Genomic DNA, 23,442 nt, shown 5'->3' on the forward strand with positions numbered 1-23,442 from the left:
CTCTCACTGTTGTTGGCGATGGTGGTTTTAGCTCTTGAGGCAGTTTCGCACAGCACAGGCCAGCCCCAAACCCGCAGTCCTCTCACCTCAGCCCCGTGGGTGCTGGGACCACAGGTGTGCATTTGATGTGCCTCGCTTTTCCTTTCAGGAGTTTACTGTGATCCTAAATGTATGGGTTTTAGCACTTTTATTATCAATATTAGTTGAGATTTCAACGTTTTTGTTATTAACTTTGGTTATGGACTGTGCTCTTTAGTTTATATGTGTGTCTTTTTATATTTATTAAAGTTTTGTTTGTCACCTAAGAATGGCTATTATTACAAAAGCTTCAGATACTGCCCAAAGTGGCATGCGTTCTGTGCTTGAAGAATGTACACAGTTATGTAAGTCGTCTGTTCTGCAGAGCTTTGGCATTTGCCTATTTTTATTGATCCATCAGTTTCTGAGGGAGAATTATTGGGCTCTAACTCATCAATAAAGCTGTTTCTTGTACTTCTGTCACTGTAGCCTAAAGAACTTTACAGTTTTGAGTTATGTACATGCTTATCTATCGTCTTTCTTTTTCATCAGTGTGCTACGGCCCTCTCTTGTCCCATAAGTTATTTCTATTTAGTCAAACATGAAGATGGTTAGCTAACAAGTTTTTGTTTTTTCTTGGCTTGCAGGGCTGGGACTCAGGCCATATTTAGTGGATAGAAGTATCACTACCCACGTCCTGTTGTATCTCTAGTTCTCTGACTTAACGGGAATCATGTGTTTTCCCGTCCCTGCTTCCATCTGACTGGAGTGCTGGGCTTTCTCGACCCTGCTCTCCATGTCTGGATACACACCTAACACCCGTGGTCTTCACAGTTCTCACCTGTGTTTTGGATTTAGTATATTTTCCTAGCTGCTTATTTTAATAAAATGCAAATTTATTTTTCTGTTTTGCTTTGTGAGGCTTCTAAAAGAAATACAATGAAACAATACTTGTTTCTCAACTAATTACTAAAATCTTGAAGATTTTGATTTATATTTACATGTTGAGGATTTCCACTTTAATAGGGAAAAAATAGAAATGCAAGTTTCATTTTCTGTCTTCTATGACCGTCTTTTTATCTTTCCCAGACAGAGCCTACAGTCTTCCTTCTCCCTTATCTTGTCATAACTTCTAGATGTCTGTGGGGTTATATTTTTCATGTGTGCGTGCATGTGTGTTCACGTGTGTGTGCGCGCGCGCGTGTGTGCGAGCACGTGTGCGTGTGCACGTGTGTGGGTGTGTGTGTGGTGTGCATGTGTGTATGCGTGTGTGCATATGTGTGCGTGTGTGCGTGTGCGTGTGTGTGTGTAACTGCGCCTGGGCGCTGTCCCTGAGCTCAAAGCTGGCACTCTGCCCCTTGAGCCACAGCTTCACCTGTGGCTTTTTGGGGATTAACTGGAGCTACGACTCTCACAGTCTCTCCTGCCCTGACCCTCAGATCTCAGCCTCCTGGACAGCGAGGACGACACACGTGAACCTCTGGGGCCTGGCTAAGCTTGGGGCTGTGCAATGCAGTCTTCTGTGCTGGCTGCAGCGTGAGCAGCGGCTCTGTGTGGGTGGCAGGCGCATGGGGCCGTAAGCACGCCGTGGACACTGCCTCTGGAGAGCAGAGCCGACTGCGCTCTGTTCACCGCGTTCCCACACTGCAGTGTGCACAGCCACCCCAGGATTCGCCGAGAGCTTCCTAGGTTCCCAAGGACCACACAGGTCCTGAGGGCCAGCGCACTTGGATTTGATTTTAAAACTTTCCGAAGGGGGGCCAGGAGTGTGGCCTGGTGGTAGAGTGCTTGCCTAGCATGCGCCAAGACCCGGGTTCCATTCCTTGGTTCCACATACATAGAAAAAAAGAGCCAGAAGTGGTGCCAAGGCTCACGTGGTAGAGCTCCAGCCTTGAGAAAGTCCAAGGACAGTGCTCAGGCCCTGAGCTCAAGCCCAGGACTGCCAAAAAGAAAAAGAAAAAGAAAAACTTTCTGAAGGAAGACATTAAAAATGACACACTTGTCTCAGTGTCTTTCCTTTGACTGACTGCACTGATCTTCTGTGCATCGCATGTGATTCTCACTCTACGCCTCTGTGAGGCGACACTTAGATCCCACAGCCACCAGGGTTGATTCTGTTATCTGGTCAGAATTCATAGCTTCTTTGTCTACCCCGAGTCTGGGTGTTGAGTGGCCAATCTAACCAACGCTAAAGTGCTTCTTTAAAAACTTCTTCTCCGCTGACTGCCTGACTGCAGTTGTCTTACCACCAGAGAAGCCTTTCCCCTCATGTCTGCCAAGTATCTCTTCCGTTCCTGAAGCTGCTTCACTCTGTCTCACTGGAGGGATGCAAGGAATGAAACACAGACCAGGACAGGCCAGTGAAAAGAAAGGATGAAAATCCGTGGTTCATGTAGACAGAGTCTCTGTTTACTCCTTTTGAGCTGCAGGACACTCGTTGAGTATTTTAGTGTATAACTACATCATGCTTTTGAACTTACCAGTTTTATTTGCTATCTTAGAACATTGTTAACAATAAAATAATCATTATAGCATTGAACAGGTACTTTCATGGCACAGGAGGAGATAGTGGCACTCTAGCACTGTCTAGTTCTTATAAATGTTGGGAAGTAAAGGTTCTGAATATGAAAAAGGACTTGTGAATTTGCTATCAGGTGCCTTTGAATATAAAATTCCGTGCAGAGATTAACAATAATTTTCATTATTCCAGAGGTAGAGGCTGATGAACTAAAACCCTGAAGAATTGTATCTGTCTAGTGAGCACATGGCCCTGAGTTCAAATTCCAACATCATAAGCAAAGAATTACCATCCTAAGGTGCAGTAAGCAGTACCGCGCTAGAGACTTAAAGGATTAAAATTTAAAGGGTTTGAAGTAGAGGTGCAGTTCAGTCAGAATGCTTGACAAGCTTGTGCAGAGCCCTGGGTTTGGTGCTCCAGAACGATCAAAGGATTCATTTGCAATGCACACTAACATACTCATTTCCTTTTAGAAAGCCATATATATTTCAACAGAACTATTAGGCTTTCAACAGTGGCCATGTCAGAAAGAGAAGATCATACAGTTTTACATTCAACTGCAGGTATGGATAGAATTTCATCTGGTAATTCTTTGTCAGTGGTGGGAGCAGAGAAAAGGTGGAGAAAATTGAGCCCCAAACATTGACTCTAGTGCAGTGGTCCTTCGGAGCTCAGGGGTGTACCCGTGCACATTAAAACCAGGCTGGACCCCGACCTGACCATGCGAAGCCTCCCAGCCCAGACGCAGCTCCACTAGAGCTCTTCAGGGACCCTTTGGGCTCTGGTCCGGTCCTCCCGCACTTACTGTGAGACCACTGCCTCAGCTTTTGGCAGGAATCAAGTCTGACGTGACGTAGTAGCTTATGCTGCAGCGATGCGTGCTGTCCTCTGCTTTGCCTCAGACTGCCACGTCTTGATGTGGTGTGCCACAATACCGAGTGTAGCGTCGTGCGTCCCAGCGGTCGTGGCCAGCCGGGAGGCTCGTCAGCCAGCTAGTTCTGTATGTGCTGACCCAAGGGCAGACCCTCACCGTGGGCCCAGAAGCCTTATCAGCTTGTTTGGTGGTTGCTGTCATTTATTTTCATACTTCATAAGCCCCCAGAGCTGTCATCTCCCAGTCTTACATTTCCCAGGTGGCAGGCCAGAGAGCTAGGCCACTGGCAAAGCCGGAGAGACGGCTGTCGGCCGCGACCCGTGGGTCTGCTGGCTCACGGCTGCATGGTGAGAGCAGCCAGACCCCCACAGGAGGAGAACGGGGCACACCACCAACCCAGGGACGGGAAGAAGACCCAGGACATGAGAAGAGAGATATATGGACAGAAATTGTGGCGATCACTTACGAATTAACTATCCTGTGAATTTCTTGTAGGCTTGTGTGGGTGTCATGCTGGTGGGTCCGACAGGTGGAGGAAAGACAGCAGCCAGAAAAATTTTAAAGAAAGCGTTGATATTGTTACCGATTATAGACACCCTGTCGATCACGGAGAGGCGCTCCATCACCAAGGTGAGTGTCCACCGGGCCCCGGGCACGGCGCCATTTGTTTGTACTGTCGTTACACTTCCATGGACGGTGTAGGCTCCTTCTCACTGAGGTTTCATTGACTCTGGCTTCTCAAGTTTATCATGCAGGCGGAACCTCTGGACTGGGGTTGTTGGGTGTCCTGTTTAGCACACACTTACTTCCCATTAGTCTTGTCAAGAGGTTTTTATCTTAGCTTAATGTAGCTTTTTACTTTTATTATCCGGTCTTTTTCCTCTTTATCATAAGAATGCTCTTTAGGGATTTTACCGTGTGTTCTGAGGTCGGTATGTTTGCTTCTGGATGGCAAAGTAAAACTCTATCACACACTGCCAGGTCAAATGTACACACACACAGACACACACACAGACACACACACAGACACACACACACAGGCACACACACAGACACACACAGACACAAACACAGACACACACACAGACACACACAGACACAAACACAGACACACACACACAGGCACACACAGACACACACAGACACAAACACAGACACACACACAGACACAGACACACACAGGCACACACAGACACACACACACACACAGACACACACACACACAGACACACACAGACACAGACACACACACAGACACACACACAGACACACAGACATACACACAGACACAGACACACACAGACACAAACACAGACACACACACACAGGCACACACAGACACAGACACACACACAGACACACACACACAGGCACACACAGACACAGACACACACACACAGGCACACACAGACACACACACAGGCACACACACACACAGAGACACACACAGACACAGACACACAGACATACACACAGACATACACACAGACATACACACAGACACAGACACACACAGACACAAACACAGACACACACACAGACACAGACACACACAGACACAGACACACACAGACACAGACACACAGACACACACACAGACACACACAGACACAGACACACAGACACACAGACATACACACAGACACACACACACAGACACACACAGACACAAACACAGACACACACACACAGGCACACACAGGCACACACAGGCACACACACACAGACACACACAGACACAAACACAGACACACACACACAGGCACACACAGACACACACAGACACAAACACAGACACACACACAGACACATACACAGACACAAACACACACAGGCACACACACAGACACAGACACACAGACATACACACAGACACACACACACACAGACACACACACACACAAACACAGACACACACACAGGCACACACAGGCACACACAGACACAAACACAGACACACACACAGATACACACACAGACACAGACACACACACACAAACACAGACACACACACACACAAACACAGACACACACACAGACACACACAGACACAAACACAGACACACACACAGACACACACACAGACACACACACACAGGCACACACACAGACACAGACACACAGACATACACACAGACACAGACACACACACACACAGACACACACACACAAACACAGGCACACACAGACACAGACACACAGGCACACACACACAGACATAGACACACAGACACACAGACATACACACAGACACAGACACACACAGACACACACACACAGGCACACACAGACACAAACATGGCTCAAGCAATAGAGTACCAGACCTGAGAAAGCGCGTGAGGCCGGTATCAGAACCCACGAAAGAGATTCACACCGCCACGCTGTGTGTGTCTGAGCGAGAGCAGTCTCCCCTCCTGCCTCACCACCTGGGGAGTGGGGGCTGTGCGGAGTTCAGCGACCTTTCCTGAGGTGGAGACGACACAATCTCACCAGCCAGGATGGCACCAGCTCCTCTTCCATTAAGGAATCACTTTTCATCTCCTCCCAATCATCTTGTGCCCCCACCCTGTCCCTGTCCTATTTCAAATAAACAAACCAACGTGTATACCATATACCAGGTAACAAAGTCAGATGCAGTCACAATATGAGATTAGCCAAAGGGACAGAAAAAGAGATGAGAAATAACAGTACACCTTATATGGCTCTTGTTTCTCTATCTTAGAGGTCCTTTCTTTTAGCCTCATCCTATATGGCCTTATGTATTGAGATTTTGCTCTACTGTAAACCTCTGCTAGGAGAGTCTAAGGTTTATACTAATTATGACAAATGAGGGAAACCACTGAGCCTAAGTTCCTTTGAGTCTGGCTTACTTCACTTAATATGATTTTTTCCAATTCTTTCCATTTCTTTACAAATGGAGCGATGTCATTCTTTCTGACAGCAGCATAGAATTCCATTGTGTATAAATACCACACCTTGTTGATCCACTCATCCACTGAGGGGCATCTGGGTTGGTTCCATATCTTTGCTATGGTAAATAGTGCTGCAATGAACATCGTTGTGCTAGTGGTTTAGTTTTGTCCTTGTTTCTGGACGATTGGGTAAATGCCAAGTAGTGGAATTGCTGGGATGTAGGGGAGCTCTATGTGTAGTCTTTTGAGGAACTCATCGGCATTTTCCTAATGAGTGGACAACAAGCCCCACCCACGTGTGCATTCGCCAGTGGTGTATCTTCTATTTCGTCAAATTTTAAAAGACTGTCTTTTTGTTTTGCAGTTGAATTCTTTATATAATCAGGACATTAAGCATTATTAAATGGGAGATTTGCACATTTTTTTGAGTTCCGTGAGTTATCTTTCCCCAATTGGATAGTGATATGCAAAAGCCACTGAATTTTTATGAAATGCAAGTTATTCTTTTCCTTTAATATTTATGTTTTTGATATCAAATCTAAGAATCTGCAGTTAAATCCAAAGTCATAAGATTTTTGGGAGCTGGGACTGTGGCCTAGTGGTAGAGTGCCTGCTTACTGTGCATGAAGACCTGGGTTCAATTCCTTAGTACCACATAAATACAAAAAGAAGTGGTGCTGTGGCTCAAGTGGTAGAGCTCCAGCCTTGAGAAAACCCAAGGACAGTGCTCAGGCCCTGAGCTCAAGCCCAGGACTGGGGAAAAAAAAGTCTTTTGTTTACCAATACTTTTCAGTTTCATTTATCAAATTTAATGTTTGGTCCATTTTCAATTTGACTTTCTGCACATAGGCGTCTAGTTCTCACACGTGTGTCACAGTCTCTCCTTTCCCCTGTGCACGTAGACGTCTAGTTCTCACACGTGTGTCACAGTCTCTCCTTTCCCCTGTGCACGTAGACGTCTAGTTCTCACACGTGTGTCACAGTCTCTCCTTTCCCCTGTGCTCGTAGACGTCTAGTTCTCACACGTGTGTCACAGTCTCTCCTTTCCCCTGTGCACGTAGACGTCTAGTTCTCACACGTGTGTCACAGTCTCTCCTTTCCCCTGTGCACGTAGACGTCTAGTTCTCACACGTGTGTCACAGTCTCTCCTTTCCCCTGTGCACGTAGACGTCTAGTTCTCACACGTGTGTCACAGTCTCTCCTTTCCCCTGTGCACGTAGACGTCTAGTTCTCACACACATGTGTCACAGTCTCTCCTTTCCCCTGTGCACGTAGACGTCTAGTTCTCACACGTGTGTCACAGTCGCTCCTTTCCCCTGTGCACGTAGACGTCTAGTTCTCACACACATGTGTCACAGTCTCTCCTTTCCCCTGTGCACGTAGACGTCTAGTTCTCACACACATGTGTCACAGTCTCTCCTTTCCCCTGTGCATGTAGACGTCTAGTTCTCACACGTGTGGCACAGTCTCTCCTTTCCCCTGTGCACGTAGACGTCTAGTTCTCACACACATGGGTCACAGTCTCTCCTTTCCCCTGTGCACGTAGACGTCTAGTTCTCACACGTGTGTCACAGTCTCTCCTTTCCCCTGTGCACGTAGACGTCTAGTTCTCACACGTGTGTCACAGTCTCTCCTCTCCCCTGTGCACGTAGACGTCTAGTTCTCACACGTGTGTCACAGTCTCTCCTCTCCCCTGTGCATGTAGACGTCTAGTTCTCACACGTGTGTCACAGTCTCTCCTCTCCCCTGTGCACATAGACATCTAATTCTCACATGTGTGTCACAGTCTCTCCTTTACAGGGAATTTTTCTTTAATGGAAGTCTTTTTAAAACTCTTTCATAATAACAGTGCAAAAATTAAATAATTGCGTTATAGTTATTTTCTTACAAATTCAAATACTGTCCTACAAATTTTCCCCAGATTCCAGGAAAGAAAGGAAAAGTAGATACTTGCGTTTTAAATCCGAAGTGTGTCAGTCTTGGTGAGCTATTTGGACATCTGGACCCCAACACTATGGAATGGAGGGACGGGCTGTTATCAGCAACAATTCGAGGTTTCGTGTACTCGGACAGCGGAAAGTTCTCCGGAAAAAGAGACGAGCCGGAACCGATGTCAAAAAGCTCAGGTTTAACTAATGTAAGTTTGGCATGGAATAAGTGTTTTCGGTTGAGTAACAGAAGGTTGCGTATTCAGAGACCAGTATTTAGTCTCTGTGGATGCATGTTTGTACAGAGTGAAGCTAAAAGTAGGAGGAGCAGTGTTTAAAGGAAAGAAGGTTGTTAAACACAGAACGTGCCACTGAGCTTTTAAATGGCCAGCAATGCCAGGGGTGTCTGACAAGGAGGGCCGAGAGTGTGAAGTCTGCCTGGAGCATAGGCTGCAGCAGAGGAGGAGCGCAGATGACCAACCATGCGAAAAGCCCTGTTCCCGTCGGTGATGAGGTTAACTTGGCTCAGAGGGAGGGCGCTGGCCTTGACCTAAAGAGCTCAGCGACAGAGGACCAAAAACTTACTGGTAAACTTCATTTAGTGCAAATACATTCAAACAAAGAAAAGGTACAGCTGTATTATTTGAACTTTAAAGAGTAATGTACGCAGAACAGTCATCTTTGATTACAGTCACACTCTGCTCATTGGCGTCATTTAGAGATATGACTTCAAAGTAAACATAAAATGGGATATATTGCGGAACATCTCTGATTGGAACAATCCACAGTAGACACTTGCATCATTTCACATGGGATAGATGTCGTGCCACGCTGGCTGGACTATCACTTCTCTATGGTGAAGCATTAAAAATGCATCTTGTCTTGAAGCTGTGCATAGGACCTTCTCTTTATGTGCAGCGAAGCACGGGATCTGTGCTCCCGTCCCGGCCCCAGTGCCCGCCAGCCGTGCCCTCCTGTGCCCCAGTGCCCGCCAGCCGTGCCCTCCACCCCTCAGTGTCTGCACACACCCCGGGCTCACCCGAGGCAGCCCTCTGTCCAGCCCCGCGGGAGACCCCCTGTCAGGTCCCTAAGCGGCTGCTGGTCGGGCCCTGGTGACACCTGTGAGAAGACTTGGTGTGTCCGTGGTGGACCACCACCCCCCTGGCACGCCACCCCGAGCGGGAGAGCCTGTGTCTCTTCTCACCCACGAGGAAAGCGCGGGAGCGGACTCCCGCGGCGGTCCTGGGTGTAGGCTGCCGTGGTGATTGTTCCGGATGTTTTCGTGGCGGGTTTTAGTTTGGGCTGGTACTGGGGCTTGAACTCGGAGCCTGGAGCTGCCTGACAGCTTTTTTGCTCGAGGCTAGCACTCTGCCACTTGAGCCTCAGTTCCACTTCCAGCTTCTTGCTGGCCAGTTGGCTCTGCTGCCCGGGCTGGCTTTGAGGCGCGGTGCTCAGACCTCAGCTTGCGGCAAGGGCCGCAGGCTGGACCGGCCGCAGGCGTCGGCTTCCTGATGAGTCGTGGTGCTGAGCGTGTTCTCACATACGTGTTGGCCAGGCATCTGTCTTCTTTGGAAGGTGTGTGTTTGCGTTTCCCTTTTCATCAGGCTTTGGTTTTGTTTGCTTCTGTGAAGTCATTTGAGTCTCCGTGCATTCTCTTGTCTGCTCTTGGTTAGACGTGTGGCTGTCCTCTCTCGTTCTGCACGTCATCTCTGCTCTTCTTCTGACCCCGTGTTGCCGGTGTTTCTTGTGCTTTGGGATGTTGTCACCAAGTCCCTCTCCATGTCCCCAGCGCTCCAGGTCTGACACTAGTCCACTTGAGTTTATTTGTGTGTGTGGTGACAGATGTGGCTCCAGCTTGCAGGTTCCCCTCACCATCACCCTTTTGGCGAAGTCCAGTTTGCTGTGCATTTGTGGCTTTACTTCTAGGCTTTCTGGCCCGCTCTCCTGCGCCACCATTTTATATATTTTTAGAGTGCCTATCTTTAAACATATTAATGTAGTTTCGAGTATTTTTAATTATGTTGCTTTGTGGCCTCATGCTAAAGACTTAGTTTACATACTATGTTTAAAACGTTCTGAATTTTGTCTACAGGGCTACTCATGCCAGTGGATTTTTTTCCAGTCCTGGGGCTTGAACTCGGGGCTTGGGCACTGTTGTTGGATTTTCTCAAGGCTAGAGCTCTGCCACTTGAGCCTCAGCACCATTTCTTGCCTTTTCTATGTATGTGGCACCAAAGAATCAAACCTGGGTCTTCATGTATGCTGAGCAAGCACTCTACCACCAGGCCAAACTCCCAGCCCCTAGCTAACTACTTTTAATTCCCTTGCTCCAGACAACAAGAGTCTCTCCACAATTCCTGCTCAGGTTTGGAGGAGAGTAACTCATTTAGTATTCATGAATCCATGCTTTTGTTTTTGTTTTTGCCTTTGATGGGTCATGGGGCTTGAACTTGGCCTGGGTGCTCTTCAGTCAAGGCTGCCGCCCAATCCTTGAGCCAAGCCCCACTTCCTGTTTTCTAGAGGTTCATTGGAGATAAGAGTCTCAGGTCCTCTTGTGCCCGGGCTGGCTTTGAACCTCGATCCTCAGATCTCAGCCTCCTGAGTAGCTAGGATGACAGACGTGAGCCACCACGCCCAGCGAATGCGTGTTTTCTCATGTACTAAACTGAAGCACTGTGGCCTCTCACACGGCTCCTTGAACTCCTGTAAAGATAGTTTGGTGCACAAATATCTGCTCAACTTGGCACAACTTGCTGGCATATCCCCTGAACCAGCACCTGCTCCCACCTATTCTAAGATTCAGTGAGTAATCATCCGTATTTAATCTACCACAAACTTTGCTACTTTGTACGTGAAAACAGAAAAAAAAATCTATCTTGCTCACTAAACAGAAATAGAATTTCAGATGAATTAATAACCTACATGTAAAATCAAAATGCTAAAATAGAATATAGTATTTAGCTGGGTGCCTGCTCAGCACTGAAGAGCCTGAGGTATGTCTATCAAACATCCCAGGACAGCCTGGGAAATGAGCCAAAACAACCTTTAAAATGAGCAAAAAAGAAGGCAGGAAGGGAGGGAGGAAGGAAGGAAGGCAGGAAGGAAGGAAGGCAGGAAGGAAGGCAGGAAGGGAGGAAGGGAGGAAGGCAGGAAGGAAGGCAGGAAGGAAGGAAGGCAGGAAGGGAGGAAGGAAGGAAGGAAGGAAGGAAGGAAGGAAGGAAGGAAGGAAGGAAGGAAGGAAAGGAGGAAAGGAGGAAGGAAGGAAGAAAGGAAGGAAGGAAGGAAAAAAGGAAGGAAGGAAGGAAGGGAGGGAGGGAGGGAGGAAGGAAAAAAGGAAGGGAGGAAGGAAGGGAGGAAGGGAGGAAGGAAGGAAGGCAGGCAGGCAGGCAGGCAGGCAGGAAGGAAGGAAGGAAGGAAGGAAGGGTGGAAGGAAGAAAGGCAGGCAGGCAGGCAGGCAGGAAGGAAGGAAGGAAGGCAGGCAGGAAGGAAGGAAGGCAGGCAGGCAGGCAGGCAGGCAGGCAGGCAGGAAGGAAGGAAGGAAGGAAGGCAGGCAGGAAGGAAGGCAGGAAGGCAGGCAGGCAGGCAGGCAGGAAGGAAGGAAGGAAGGAAGGAAGGAAGGAAGGAAGGAAGGAAGGCAGGCAGGAAGGAAGGAAGGCAGGCAGGCAGGCAGGCAGGCAGGCAGGCAGGAAGGAAGGAAGGAAGGAAGGAAGGAAGGAAGGAAGGAAGGAAGGAAGGCAGGCAGGCAGGCAGGCAGGCAGGCAGGCAGGCAGGAAGGAAGGAAGGAAGGAAGGAAGGAAGGAAGGAAGGCAGGCAGGCAGGAAGGCAGGCAGGCAGGCAGGCAGGCAGGCAGGCAGGCAGGCAGGAAGGAAGGAAGGAAGGAAGGCAGGCAGGCAGGCAGGCAGCTATGTAACATCTAGAGGTATATTTTCAGGATTAGGAAGTCTTTAGCTGGACACACAAGAATTGCAATTACAGACAAAAGGAGAGCTGCTGTGTGGCTCAGAAGTAGAACATTTGCCTAGCATGCCTGATAGGACAGATAGAAATTGCCAATCACATGTGGAGAAATGTCCAGTCTACCTACCAGTCAAAAAATATTGTGGTAACAATGGCATATTTTTCCTCATCGGATTCTCAGAACCTAAGACTCGTGATAGGAAACAGTCAACGCTCGGGAGGGGGAGAGACATCATCCTACACCTTGTTTGTGAGAGTGCAAGTGCCACAAATCCGGGAGAAGAAATCTAACAGAGCTCACTGAAACATAGAACGTGTAGCCTTTGACTCGTTCCCCACGCGCAAAATGTGTCTAGAGAAATAGACACTAGAGCATCCAAGGATGACAGCTGCAGACGTGGCCCGGGAGTGGAGCTGGAGCTCCTCAGCCCTGGGGACTGTCGTCACCCATTGCTTGTGTGCTGTGTGTGCTCCCCATGACGCTGGCCTGGGAGAAACGCGTGCCGGTCAGCTGACACCACGCCAGGGAACTCAGCCGGGGACATGGACACCACGTCTCCTCTGCCCTTCAGTGGAAACTGGGCTGCGTGCATATTAGAGAGGAACGCTCCTGGCCTTCACCCCAGCATGCCGTCCCTGCAGGGCGTTTAGCAGTCCCAGAGCAGCCAGGCCGCTGCTCCCCATCCCCCAGGCAGGTCTCGCAGGCGCCAGAGCCTGAGGGGTTCCTGGGAAAGCAGGGCTAGGGAGACAGGTGAGGGACAAGCAGAGACCTTTTGCTCTGTTGGGACTTGACTGTGCTATTTGAATAGCACACAACTAACACATTACATACCGGGAGAAGAAGACATTGGAAAAAGATAATTTCCGAAAAAGAAAAGTGCTACAGTTGCAAGATGTATTGTGTTAGTAATGCTTTGGTTTCTTCAAGTGCAGAACCTTCTGACTTTCCGTCTCCTTTTCTCATAAGGGCATATTGATTATCATTCACTGTAGTGGAAAAGTGTCACAGGATAAAAACTGAAACATAACTAATTACATATTTTAGGTTTTCCAACTTGAGTCCTCTGATACAACAGACACTGATAGACTTGTGGTTAATACAGAGAAAAATAACAAAATTCTAGAAGATCACAGTAAGTATCAGTCAGTAAATATTCATTTCTATGGAAAACAAACTTTGAGCCAACATCTTTATATCTTTAAATACGTTTTTGATTAATGATACTCTGTTTTATACAACATTTTTCCTCCTATGTATACTTAAAATCTGTGTAGTATGAGCACATACACGGTTGCAGTATATATTATGGCTAATCCACTAAGGCCAGCCAAGCCTTCCTCTTATAAATGACTATTAATCTGCCCTGAGAACCCAGCAGACACAGAAGGGCGGTGCTGGCCGGACAGCAGACACACCGCAGTGGTAAGGCCCCTCATGTGGCCGGCTGCAGCAGACACATCGCAAGTGAGCTGCTCAGGTGAATGCCTGTGATCCAGGCCTAACGAGCCGGCGTCTGCTGGGGGAGTTCCCGCTGCCGCTTTCCCTGGTCCACACGGACCCTACATTAACTTGTTCTTCTGCGGCACATTTATGATACAGAGAGACTCTAGTGCTGCTCTGCCTTGTTGAAGATTTACCTGTCCTTTTAAAAAAAGTGTAATGATTTGCATATGTGGTTGTCTTGTGCAGTTTTGGCAGGTTTTAGCCGGTCAAGCCCATCTTCACGCTGGCCCCTTCATGGATCCTAGCTCTCTCTCTGGCTCTCTGGGAGAGTTAACCTCTTTCATGGTGACTCTCTTCTGTCTGCTTCATAGCCTGTGCACACACCCCTCTCCTGAAGAATAGATTTCCTACAGTGGAGCCCAGTGGTGGACAGAGCATGTGTGCCGTGGTTGTTCTCAACGAGCGACCCACCAGGCCTGTGTCCTCACCCTTGGACAAGGCTGTCTGCCAGGAGGGTGTTCTGGGGAGACTGGCCTGGGGGGGGGGATCAGACCCGTCCAGGGAGACACCCTGCTCTCCTGAAAACCAAGACCCCCGCCCTCACTGGACACTGAATACGCTGGCACCTCCGTCTTAGACCTCCAGCTCCAGAGCCGTGAGAAGCTGCCGATTCTAAGGGATTTTCCACAGCAGCCCCGCTGGAGCAGTGCATGAAGAGGCATGAAGGAATTCCAGACTTGGTTGATTTGGTTCTGTCTTGAAAGGGTGTCTGTTACTTTGCTATTCACCAGGGGCAACACATTCAAGGCATTTAAAGTTGGTGGAGCCCAGTCACATTAACAACACTGTTCCCTCCAGATTTCGACTGGCAGTGGCTTGTCTTAGATGGCCCTGTAGACATCCTGTGGGTGGAGACGCTGAACTCCGTGCTAGACGACACAAGGACACTGTGCCTGGCCAACAGCGAGAGAATCGCGCTGACTAGTACAGTGCGTCTGATATTCGAAGTGGACACTCTCTCTAAAGCCAGTCCCGCCACCATAAGCCGGTGTGCGATGGTGTACATGGTGAGTCCTCGTGAGCCCGCGCGATGGTGTACATGGTGAGTTCTCGTGAGCCCGCGCGACGGTGCGCGTGGTGAGTCCTCGTGATGGTGTACATGGTGAGTCCTCGTGAGCCCGCGCGATGGTGTACATGGTGAGTTCTCGTGAGCCCGCACGACGGTGAGCGTGGTGAGTCCTCGTGATGGTGTACATGGTGAGTCCTCGTGAGCCCGCGCGATGGTGTACATGGTGAGTTCTCGTGAGCCCGCACGACGGTGAGCGTGGTGAGTCCTCGTGATGGTGTACATGGTGAGTCCTCGTGAGCCCGCGCGATGGTGTACATGGTGAGTTCTCGTGAGCCCGCACGACGGTGCGCGTGGTGAGTCCTCGTGATGGTGTACATGGTGAGTCCTCGTGAGCCCGCGCGATGGTGTACATGGTGAGTTCTCGTGAGCCCGCACGACGGTGCGCGTGGTGAGTCCTCGTGATGGTGTACATGGTGAGTCCTCGTGAGCCCGTGCGATGGTGCGCGTGGTGAGTCCTCGTGAGCCCGCGTGATGGTGCGCGTGGTGAGTCCTCGTGATGGTGCGCGTGGTGAGTCCTCGTGATGGTGCACATGGTGAGTTCTCATGATGGTGCACGTGGTGAGTCCTCGTGATGGTGCGCGTGGTGAGTCCTCGTGAGCCTGCGCGATGGTGCGCGTGGTGAGTCCTCGTGATGGTGTACATGGTGAGTTCTCGTGAGCCCGCGCGATGGTGCGCGTGGTGAGTCCTCGTGATGGTGCACATGGTGAGTTCTCGTGATGGTGCACATGGTGAGTCCTCGTGATGGTGCACATGGTGAGTTCTCATGATGGTGCACGTGGTGAGTTCTCATGATGGTGCACATGGTGAGTTCTCATGATGGTGCGCGTGGTGAGTTCTCATGATGGTGCACGTGGTGAGTTCTCATGATGGTGCACGTGGTGAGTTCTCATGATGGTGCACGTGGTGAGTTCTCATGATGGTGCACGTGGTGAGTTCTCATGATGGTGCACATGGTGAGTTCTCATGATGGTGCGCGTGGTGAGTCCTCGTGATGGTGCACGTGGTGAGTTCTCATGATGGTGCGCGTGGTGAGTCCTCGTGATGGTGCACGTGGTGAGTTCTCGTGATGGTGCACGTGGTGAGTCCTCGTGATGGTGCACGTGGTGAGTTCTCGTGATGGTGCACGTGGTGAGTTCTTGTGAGTCCACATGAATGTTTGTATCAGGGCCCTGTTGACCTGGGATAGAAGTCTTGCATAGATTTCCTGTGGTTGTGTTTTCTTGTTGTTGTTTGTTTGTTTGTTTGTATCAGGGCCCTGTTGACCTGGGATGGGAGCCTTGCATAGATTTCCTGTGGTTGTGTTTTGTTGTAGTTATTTGTTTGTTTGTTTGTTTGTTTGTATCAGGGCCCTGTTGACCTGGGATGGGAGCCTTGCATAGATTTTCTGTGGTTGTGTTTTGTTGTAGTTATTTGTTTGTTTGTTTGTTTGTTTGTATCAGGACCCTGTTGACCTGGGATGGGAGCCTTGCATAGATTTTCTGTGGTTGTGTTTTGTTGTAGTTATTTGTTTGTTTGTTTGTTTGTTTGTTTGTTTGTATCAGGGCCCTGTTGACCTGGGATGGGAGCCTTGCATAGATTTTCTGTGGTTGTGTTTTGTTGTAGTTATTTGTTTGTTTGTTTGTTTGTTTGTATCAGGACCCTGTTGACCTGGGATGGGAGCCTTATGTTCAGTCATGGCTTTTGAGAAAATCTACTATTATGAGTCAATCAGGAGTGGACTGTCTTCAATTATTGATTAAGAAAAGTGTCCCAGAGGGACTGCGGTTTATGAAGAAGCATCAGAAGCATCAGCCCTTCCCCGTGCAAGGCATCACAGCTGTCACAACCCTGTGCAGAATCCTTGATGCTTTCTTTGACTTCATGATTACAAACGGTGGCTTAGGACAAAGTGAGTTTTTTCCAATTTTTGAAACGATACTATGTGTTGTCTAGTCAGTAACAATTTATCATCTCCTGTTAGATTTTATAAAAGGCAATAAATCAAGCCAAGAGTTTTCAGCCTGTTTGTACCAATGGCTGACTGTGCACTTAAAAAAACTAAACACTGACATAAAAAGAATGTGACGGACCCTTGGGCGGGTGTCCAGTGGATGCGGGCACACGCCGTGCTGGGTCTCGGAGCGGTACTGCATGCTCGAGACTCACTTCCCGCCTCACGGGAAAGAGGACGCTGTACAGAAAGCAAAGGGTCCCAAAGAGACCAATCGAGACTAGAAGTAAATTGCTTTGGGTTGAAATAAGAAACCAGTAACTGAGGTGAATGTTGGATTGGCTACCAGAAAGCCAGGTCATAGAAAGCTGCAAAATTCAAGGAGCTCTCTCAGATCATCAGGAAGGGCTGGGAAGAATAGGAAATATATTCACTAGTTACCTAGATACACACGTGCAACTGTGGTAAAGGTCGAAAGCATGTATTCAAAGAACAGCAACTCCAGAAAGAAAATTATTAAACAAATAGACAAGAAATGAAATGCTTAGGAAATAATTGTCAGAGAATTTATAGAAACAGAAAGTGTAAGACCCAAGGGTACTAAGGGAGAAGGTGGAGACCCATTTCCAGAGCTGAACTGGTGTACTGTACCACTGCCTCCATCTACTCACTCCAGGCGTTTGGTTTGTGGGTCTGGGGCTTTCTTTGTTCCTATTTGCAGTTTTTGCTGGAAGTCAAGTTACTGTTTTAACTCCCAAGTCACTGATTCTTTGCTACATAGAGTTTATTGTAGACCCATCCAAAGAGCCAGGATCTCTGATGTGGGAGTGACTGTGTTTATCCTATAGCTGGCAAGCGCTGAAGGACTTTAAATGGACAAAGGATCCAGCAGCATTAGAACTGCTGTTTGCATGAATTGCTCCAGTAATTGTGTGGAAAAGTGGATCTGAGTGGAGGAAACTGGAAGTGAGGAGACAGGATGGACAGTCAGTGACGAAGAGTCTTGACCTAGTACCGTGGTATGAGTGCAAACATACACTGAAATACTTCATATGGAACTAGGAGAGGGAGAAAGAGACAGGGACAGAGCAAAAATGAGTCTCTAGTTTCTGACTAGATAGCCTGAATTATCACCAATGAAGCAGAATATCAAGAGAGCTGGTACCTAAGAAATGACGGATGGGGTTTTCACACACAGCTGTGTGCGATCTTCAGCTAATGTCATCCGGCAGGAAGGCCGGGTTCCACGCAGGGGTCTGCCTTTGACGTTCAGTGCACACACGTGAATGTGCCATCCCAGTGCCAGGCCAGCCGGCAGCGAACCAGGATTCCTGAAACAGGGGGCAGGGACTAGGAAAAAATAGAAGACAGACAACAGATGGGGTTCGGGAGGACTACAGCCCAAGTCAGCCGCCCAAGAAGGCTGTGAGCGCAAGACTGCAGCCTCGTTTATTTCCAAATCAAGGCTTATATACTTTCCTTGAAGCCAGGGCACTGCCAGGGGTTACATTCAGATGGTCAGTCAGGGAACTGCCAGGGGTTACATTCAGATGGTCAATCAGGGAACTGCCAGGGGTTACATTCAGATGGTCAATCTCAGATCAGTTAAACCAGGGCACTGCCAGGGGTTACATTCAGATGGTCAATCTCAGATCAGTTAAACCAGGGCACTGCCAGGGGTTACATTCAGATGGTCAATCAGGGCACTGCCAGGGGTTACATTCAGATGGTCAATCAGGGAACTGCCAGGGGTTACATTCAGATGGTCAATCAGGGAACTGCCAGGGGTTACATTCAGATGGTCAGTCAGGGCACTGCCAGGGGTTACATTCAGATGGTCAGTCAGGGAACTGCCAGGGGTTACATTCAGATGGTCAATCAGGGAACTGCCAGGGGTTACATTCAGATGGTCAATCTCAGATCAGTTAAACCAGGGCACTGCCAGGGGTTACATTCAGATGGTCAGTCAGGGCACTGCCAGGGGTTACATTCAGATGGTCAATCTCAGATCAGTTAAACCAGGGCACTGCCAGGGGTTACATTCAGATGGTCAATCAGGGCACTGCCAGGGGTTACATTCAGATGGTCAATCAGGGAACTGCCAGGGGTTACATTCAGATGGTCAGTCAGGGCACTGCCAGGGGTTACATTCAGATGGTCAATCAGGGAACTGCCAGGGGTTACATTCAGATGGTCAATCAGGGAACTGCCAGGGGTTACATTCAGATGGTCAATCAGGGAACTGCCAGGGGTTACATTCAGATGGTCAGTCAGGGCACTGCCAGGGGTTACATTCAGATGGTCAATCAGGGCACTGCCAGGGGTTACATTCAGATGGTCAATCAGGGAACTGCCAGGGGTTACATTCAGATGGTCAATCAGGGAACTGCCAGGGGTTACATTCAGATGGTCAATCAGGGAACTGCCAGGGGTTACATTCAGATGGTCAATCTCAGATCAGTTAAGCAGGACAAGGCCAAAAAACAGTAAAGCAATAAATCAAAGAGATCAGAAAGTTCACAGTACAGACAATGTAGCTTCAGAAGTTCCGAGGCATGGCGCCAGCTCCCTTCTTAGTGAAGTTATCTTACTCTGATGTGCAGATTCAAGGGGCAGCCTGGCTCCTCACTCCGGCTCCCAACATCTCCCTAGCTTCAGAAGTTCCTGGGCATGGCGCGACACGCGACAGCTCACTTTGTGTGATTATCTGAGGCAGATCAAAGGACAGTTTGATTCCACTCTGGCTCCCAACATCCTGGGAGCACCCAGGGTGGAGAAGGAAGCTGAGGATGGAGAAGCAGACAGACAGACAGAGAGGCAGGCAGGCAGGCAGGCAGACCTTCAATGATCTGTCTACAGGAGGGCCTCGCAGGCGACACAGCCTACCCAAGGCTGGGAGAGATGAGGGAAGCATGGAAGCACACATGTCTGGGGTAGGACTTAGAAATCTGAAAGTGGTTACCTCTGGTGAGTTCAATTCTTCCTCTAAAACTGAAGCTGCCACAGAGGAGAACGGCGCGGGCCTGGGGGGACGACGCCTCGCCACGGCCGTGGGAGGAGGAGGGGCAGAGGGAAAACGCCTGTGGACAACTTTTCAACATTTGCTAGACTTTTCAGTAAATTTTAGGAAAATACCCAGTGTCACAAATAATAGAAGCAAATTTTCTTTGAAAGCAGGATGCCTCTTTTTCTGTCAGAGGGGGATCTTCTGAGACAAGACACATCAGTGGCTACAATGTGCTGACCCTTCCACCTGCGCAGAGGCTGTTGAGGCACAGTGGTTCTGCCTTTTTGGCAAGCTATTTGGCAATGTTTGTAGAGAATTTTGGTATCCTCTGCCTTAGTATCACCTTTTCTGGAGCCATGTTGTTAAGAAATAATCCAAGAGGCACAGAGAGACTTATGCCCAAGGAGGCTTGCACATAGACAGCAGAATTACTTTTAAAATTCTATGTTTAACTTTGAATTTTAAAACATGCACGTAACGTACAAGTCACTATGTGAGAAGTGCATTCACATTTTAACAGCTGCCATCGGGGAGTGAAAAGCTCATATGTGTTTTCCCCTGTGGAGATTTCTAAGTATATTTTATCTGTTTTATGTATACCTTTTTCTACGGTAGGTTTTATTTCCATATTTAAACAATAAGCTAAAAAGAGCCAGTGGTGGCTCTCCTGACCCTCTCTGGGTTGGGCCTGGCCCATGGAAAGGGGAGCGGGAGGTGGCTGGCAAGGGCATAAAGGCTCTCAGCAGCAGCTCACTTCGTGACAGCTCTCATCCCCAGCTGAAGCTTAGGCCTGCTCCTAATTGAACAAAATACTATTTTTTAAGGTAATCAGAAGGACAAGAAAGATGCTCCGGCCAAGGAGGCCAAACCTTTGAAAATCAGACTGAAGGACGAGACAAGGTCAGTCATACTCAGTGGCTCCTGGATGAAAATATGCAGATGCACATAGGGTTACTTGCCAGGAAGCCATGCTAGGTGTTGACATAATGTGAAAATCCGCATGAATCTACTTTATTCCAGTGGAGAGTCCTCTGCATACCACACACAAGAACAAAGTTTCATGCTATTTAAAAATAATGCTCATGGCCGGGAGTTTGGCCTAGTGGTAGAGTGCTTGCCTAGCATGCACCAAGACCGGGGTTTGATTCCTCAGTACCACATGCATAGAAAAAAGCTGGAAGTGGTGCTGAGGCTCAGGTGGTAGAGCTCTGGCCTTGAGAAAGTCCAAGGACAGTGCTCAGGCCTTGAGTCTAAGCCAAGGATTGGCAAAAAAAAAAAAAAAAGATGTAAAAAGGACCAGGAGTTTGGCCTAGTGGTAGCGTGCTTGCCTAGCATGCACAAAGACCCGGGTTTGATTCCTTGGTACCACATACATAAAAAGCCAGAAGTGGTGCTGAGGCTCACATGGTAGAGCTCTAGCCTTGAGAAAGCCCAAGAACAGTGCTCAGGCCCTGAGTCTAACCCCAGGATTGGCAAAAACAAAAATAATGCTCATTATATGACTGAGAGACCATCCTCTGTATATTTTTGAGAAACTTATAAAATGCATATGAGGCTATTTTATAAATCTGAAATGTTGAAGCAGTTACTAATATTTTAAACCTTTGTCTCACTTATAAAACTAGACTAATATAATATGCTACACATCTAGAATAGAACCTGGACACTGTCAATAAATCATAGTCTGAGAAAAATACTAACCTGAAATTTGTTTATTTTCAAATACTACATTTTCAGCTTTGTGTGTTTTTAACTTTAACTGAATAGAATCACTCTGTGTGTTATCTTGTGGCTTACATTTTTTGTTAGTCAGCATGGCAACAATGTATATGTGTCTGTTGTTCATTTAAGCACATGAGTCACAGCTGATGTGCAAGTAAGCATTCAAGTTGAATTCAGTTTTTGTACTACAAATGCTGCAGAGGTTCCACCTACCCCTGTGTTTATTTTGCTTTGTCTTGTGGAGCTGGTTTCACTATTTCAGCCTGGCTGGTTCTGAATGATGTCCTGCCATACACTTGTGAAATTGTAAGTACTTTGCACAAGCTGAGTGGCATTGCGTGCCTGTGTATTCACACGGCGTGCTTCTGCGTGGGTTTTAACTCGGATCCAGGGTTCCCTCCTTTAGCCTTTTCACAGGAGGCAGGTGCTCTGACTTGGAATCACGCCCTCACTTCTCGTGCTTTCTTGCTCAACTGGAGAAGAGAAACTTCAAAGCACTATTCTCAGATACTAGCCCCGAATAGTCACAGGGCCTGGCCAAGTTTTTTGTTGTTGTTGTTTTGGTTTTTTGTTTTTTAAGGTGAATTAAGTCACCGTTACATTCCAGTAGAAGAAAAGAAAGGCAAAAACCTTCTCTCTCCGCCCTGGAGACGCCCCTCGTGGTTGCCTTTCTTCTCCAGGTTCAGGCTAGCTGCCTAGTTTGGCATGTGTATTCCTGCTGCTCAGAATGCGCTTCGGCCTGCGTCTTGCCACGTCTGGTGCCTTCCTCGTGACTGGGTCAAACTGGCCCTTGTGAGTGGGGCCTCCCTCCAAGTCCCGCCGGCCACCCCCACAGGCAGGCCTCATCTGGCCTCTGTCCTGCTTCAGTCAGGGTGGCCGAGATGTAACCCTAGGCAGGAAAAGACCCATATTTGTTTAGGGGAATATAGAATAAATAAAATTTATGTGTATATAGTAAGTAAAAACATGTTCATTTAGCTGGGTGCAGTGACTCACATCTGTAGTCCTAGCTTCCAAGAAGAGAAATCTAGTTTGAGACCAGAAATCAGTTTGAGACAAGCCTAGGCAAAGAAGTAGTTTAAAATGTATTTTTAAAGCTGGGCGCTGGAGGCTCACACCTGTAACCCTAGCTACTTAGGAGGGTGAGGTCTGAGGATCACAGTTCAGGCCAGGCAGGAAAGTCGGTGAGATTCTTACCTCCAATAAACAAGTCAGAAAAAGCTGGGAGTGGCTCTGTGGCTCAAGTGGTAAAGCACTAGCTTTGAGCACAAAGAGGCTCAGAGTTCAAGTCCCAGGACCAGCAAAAAAAAAAAAGGGATTTAGTAATATATAAAAGCATGTACACACACACACACACACACACACACACACACACACATATAACTTTTTAAACACACCTTCAAAGGTATGTATCATATACATTATACATATATTAATATAATTTAAAATGTTAGTTTTTAAATGGCAAAAGCCAAAGGCTTGGGCATAGCTCAAGTAGCAAAATGTCACAAAAGTTCAAGGCCCTCAGTTCAAAATTCAGAACCTCCTAAAATCTCACATATGTGTATATATATTAAATAAAAATATATTAAATATGTTTAATGGCTATATATATATATTAAAACATAATGCATGTAAACAACCTGGATAAAAATCTCTTACACATATGCTGCTTTAAAAGTACAGTAAATTTACATGGCTTTTTACAGGAAAAATTACACATTAACACTAAATTTGGGGGGGGGGTGTCTGGGATGGGGCTGGAACTCATGGTCTGGGCACTGTCCCTAAGTTCTTTTCACTCAAGGCCAGCCACAATGCCACTTCCTGTTTTCCTTTCAGTTAATTGGAGATAAGAATCTTGAGGACTTCCTGCCTGGGCTGGCTTTGAACCGTGATCCTCAGATCTCAGCCTCCTGAGTAGCTAGGATTACAGGGGTGAGCCACCAGGCCTGGCCCTAAAACTTTTGTACTTTTGTATCAACATTTAATTGTAATATTTA

The 23,442-nt window shown here is 47.9% G+C and overlaps 1 protein-coding gene across 1 annotated transcript in view; it reads left to right on the forward strand.

Annotated features, from left to right (window-relative positions):
• Positions 1–23,442, forward strand: part of LOC150058661 (dynein axonemal heavy chain 14-like) — a 90,707-nt gene that overhangs the window by 19,069 nt on the left and 48,196 nt on the right. Inside the window, 7 exon segments of the mRNA XM_090341651.1 lie at positions 3,010–3,099; positions 3,906–4,040; positions 8,244–8,459; positions 13,253–13,340; positions 14,510–14,718; positions 16,416–16,668; positions 20,542–20,617. Of these exon segments, the coding sequence (XP_090197777.1) occupies positions 3,010–3,099; positions 3,906–4,040; positions 8,244–8,459; positions 13,253–13,340; positions 14,510–14,718; positions 16,416–16,668; positions 20,542–20,617 (1,067 nt within the window).

The sequence above is a fragment of the Megascapheus bottae genome, chromosome 10, assembly GCF_031878675.1.
Source record: "Megascapheus bottae isolate mThoBot1 chromosome 10, mThoBot2.hap1, whole genome shotgun sequence".
In the NCBI taxonomy this organism is placed as follows: Eukaryota; Metazoa; Chordata; class Mammalia; order Rodentia; family Geomyidae; genus Megascapheus; species Megascapheus bottae.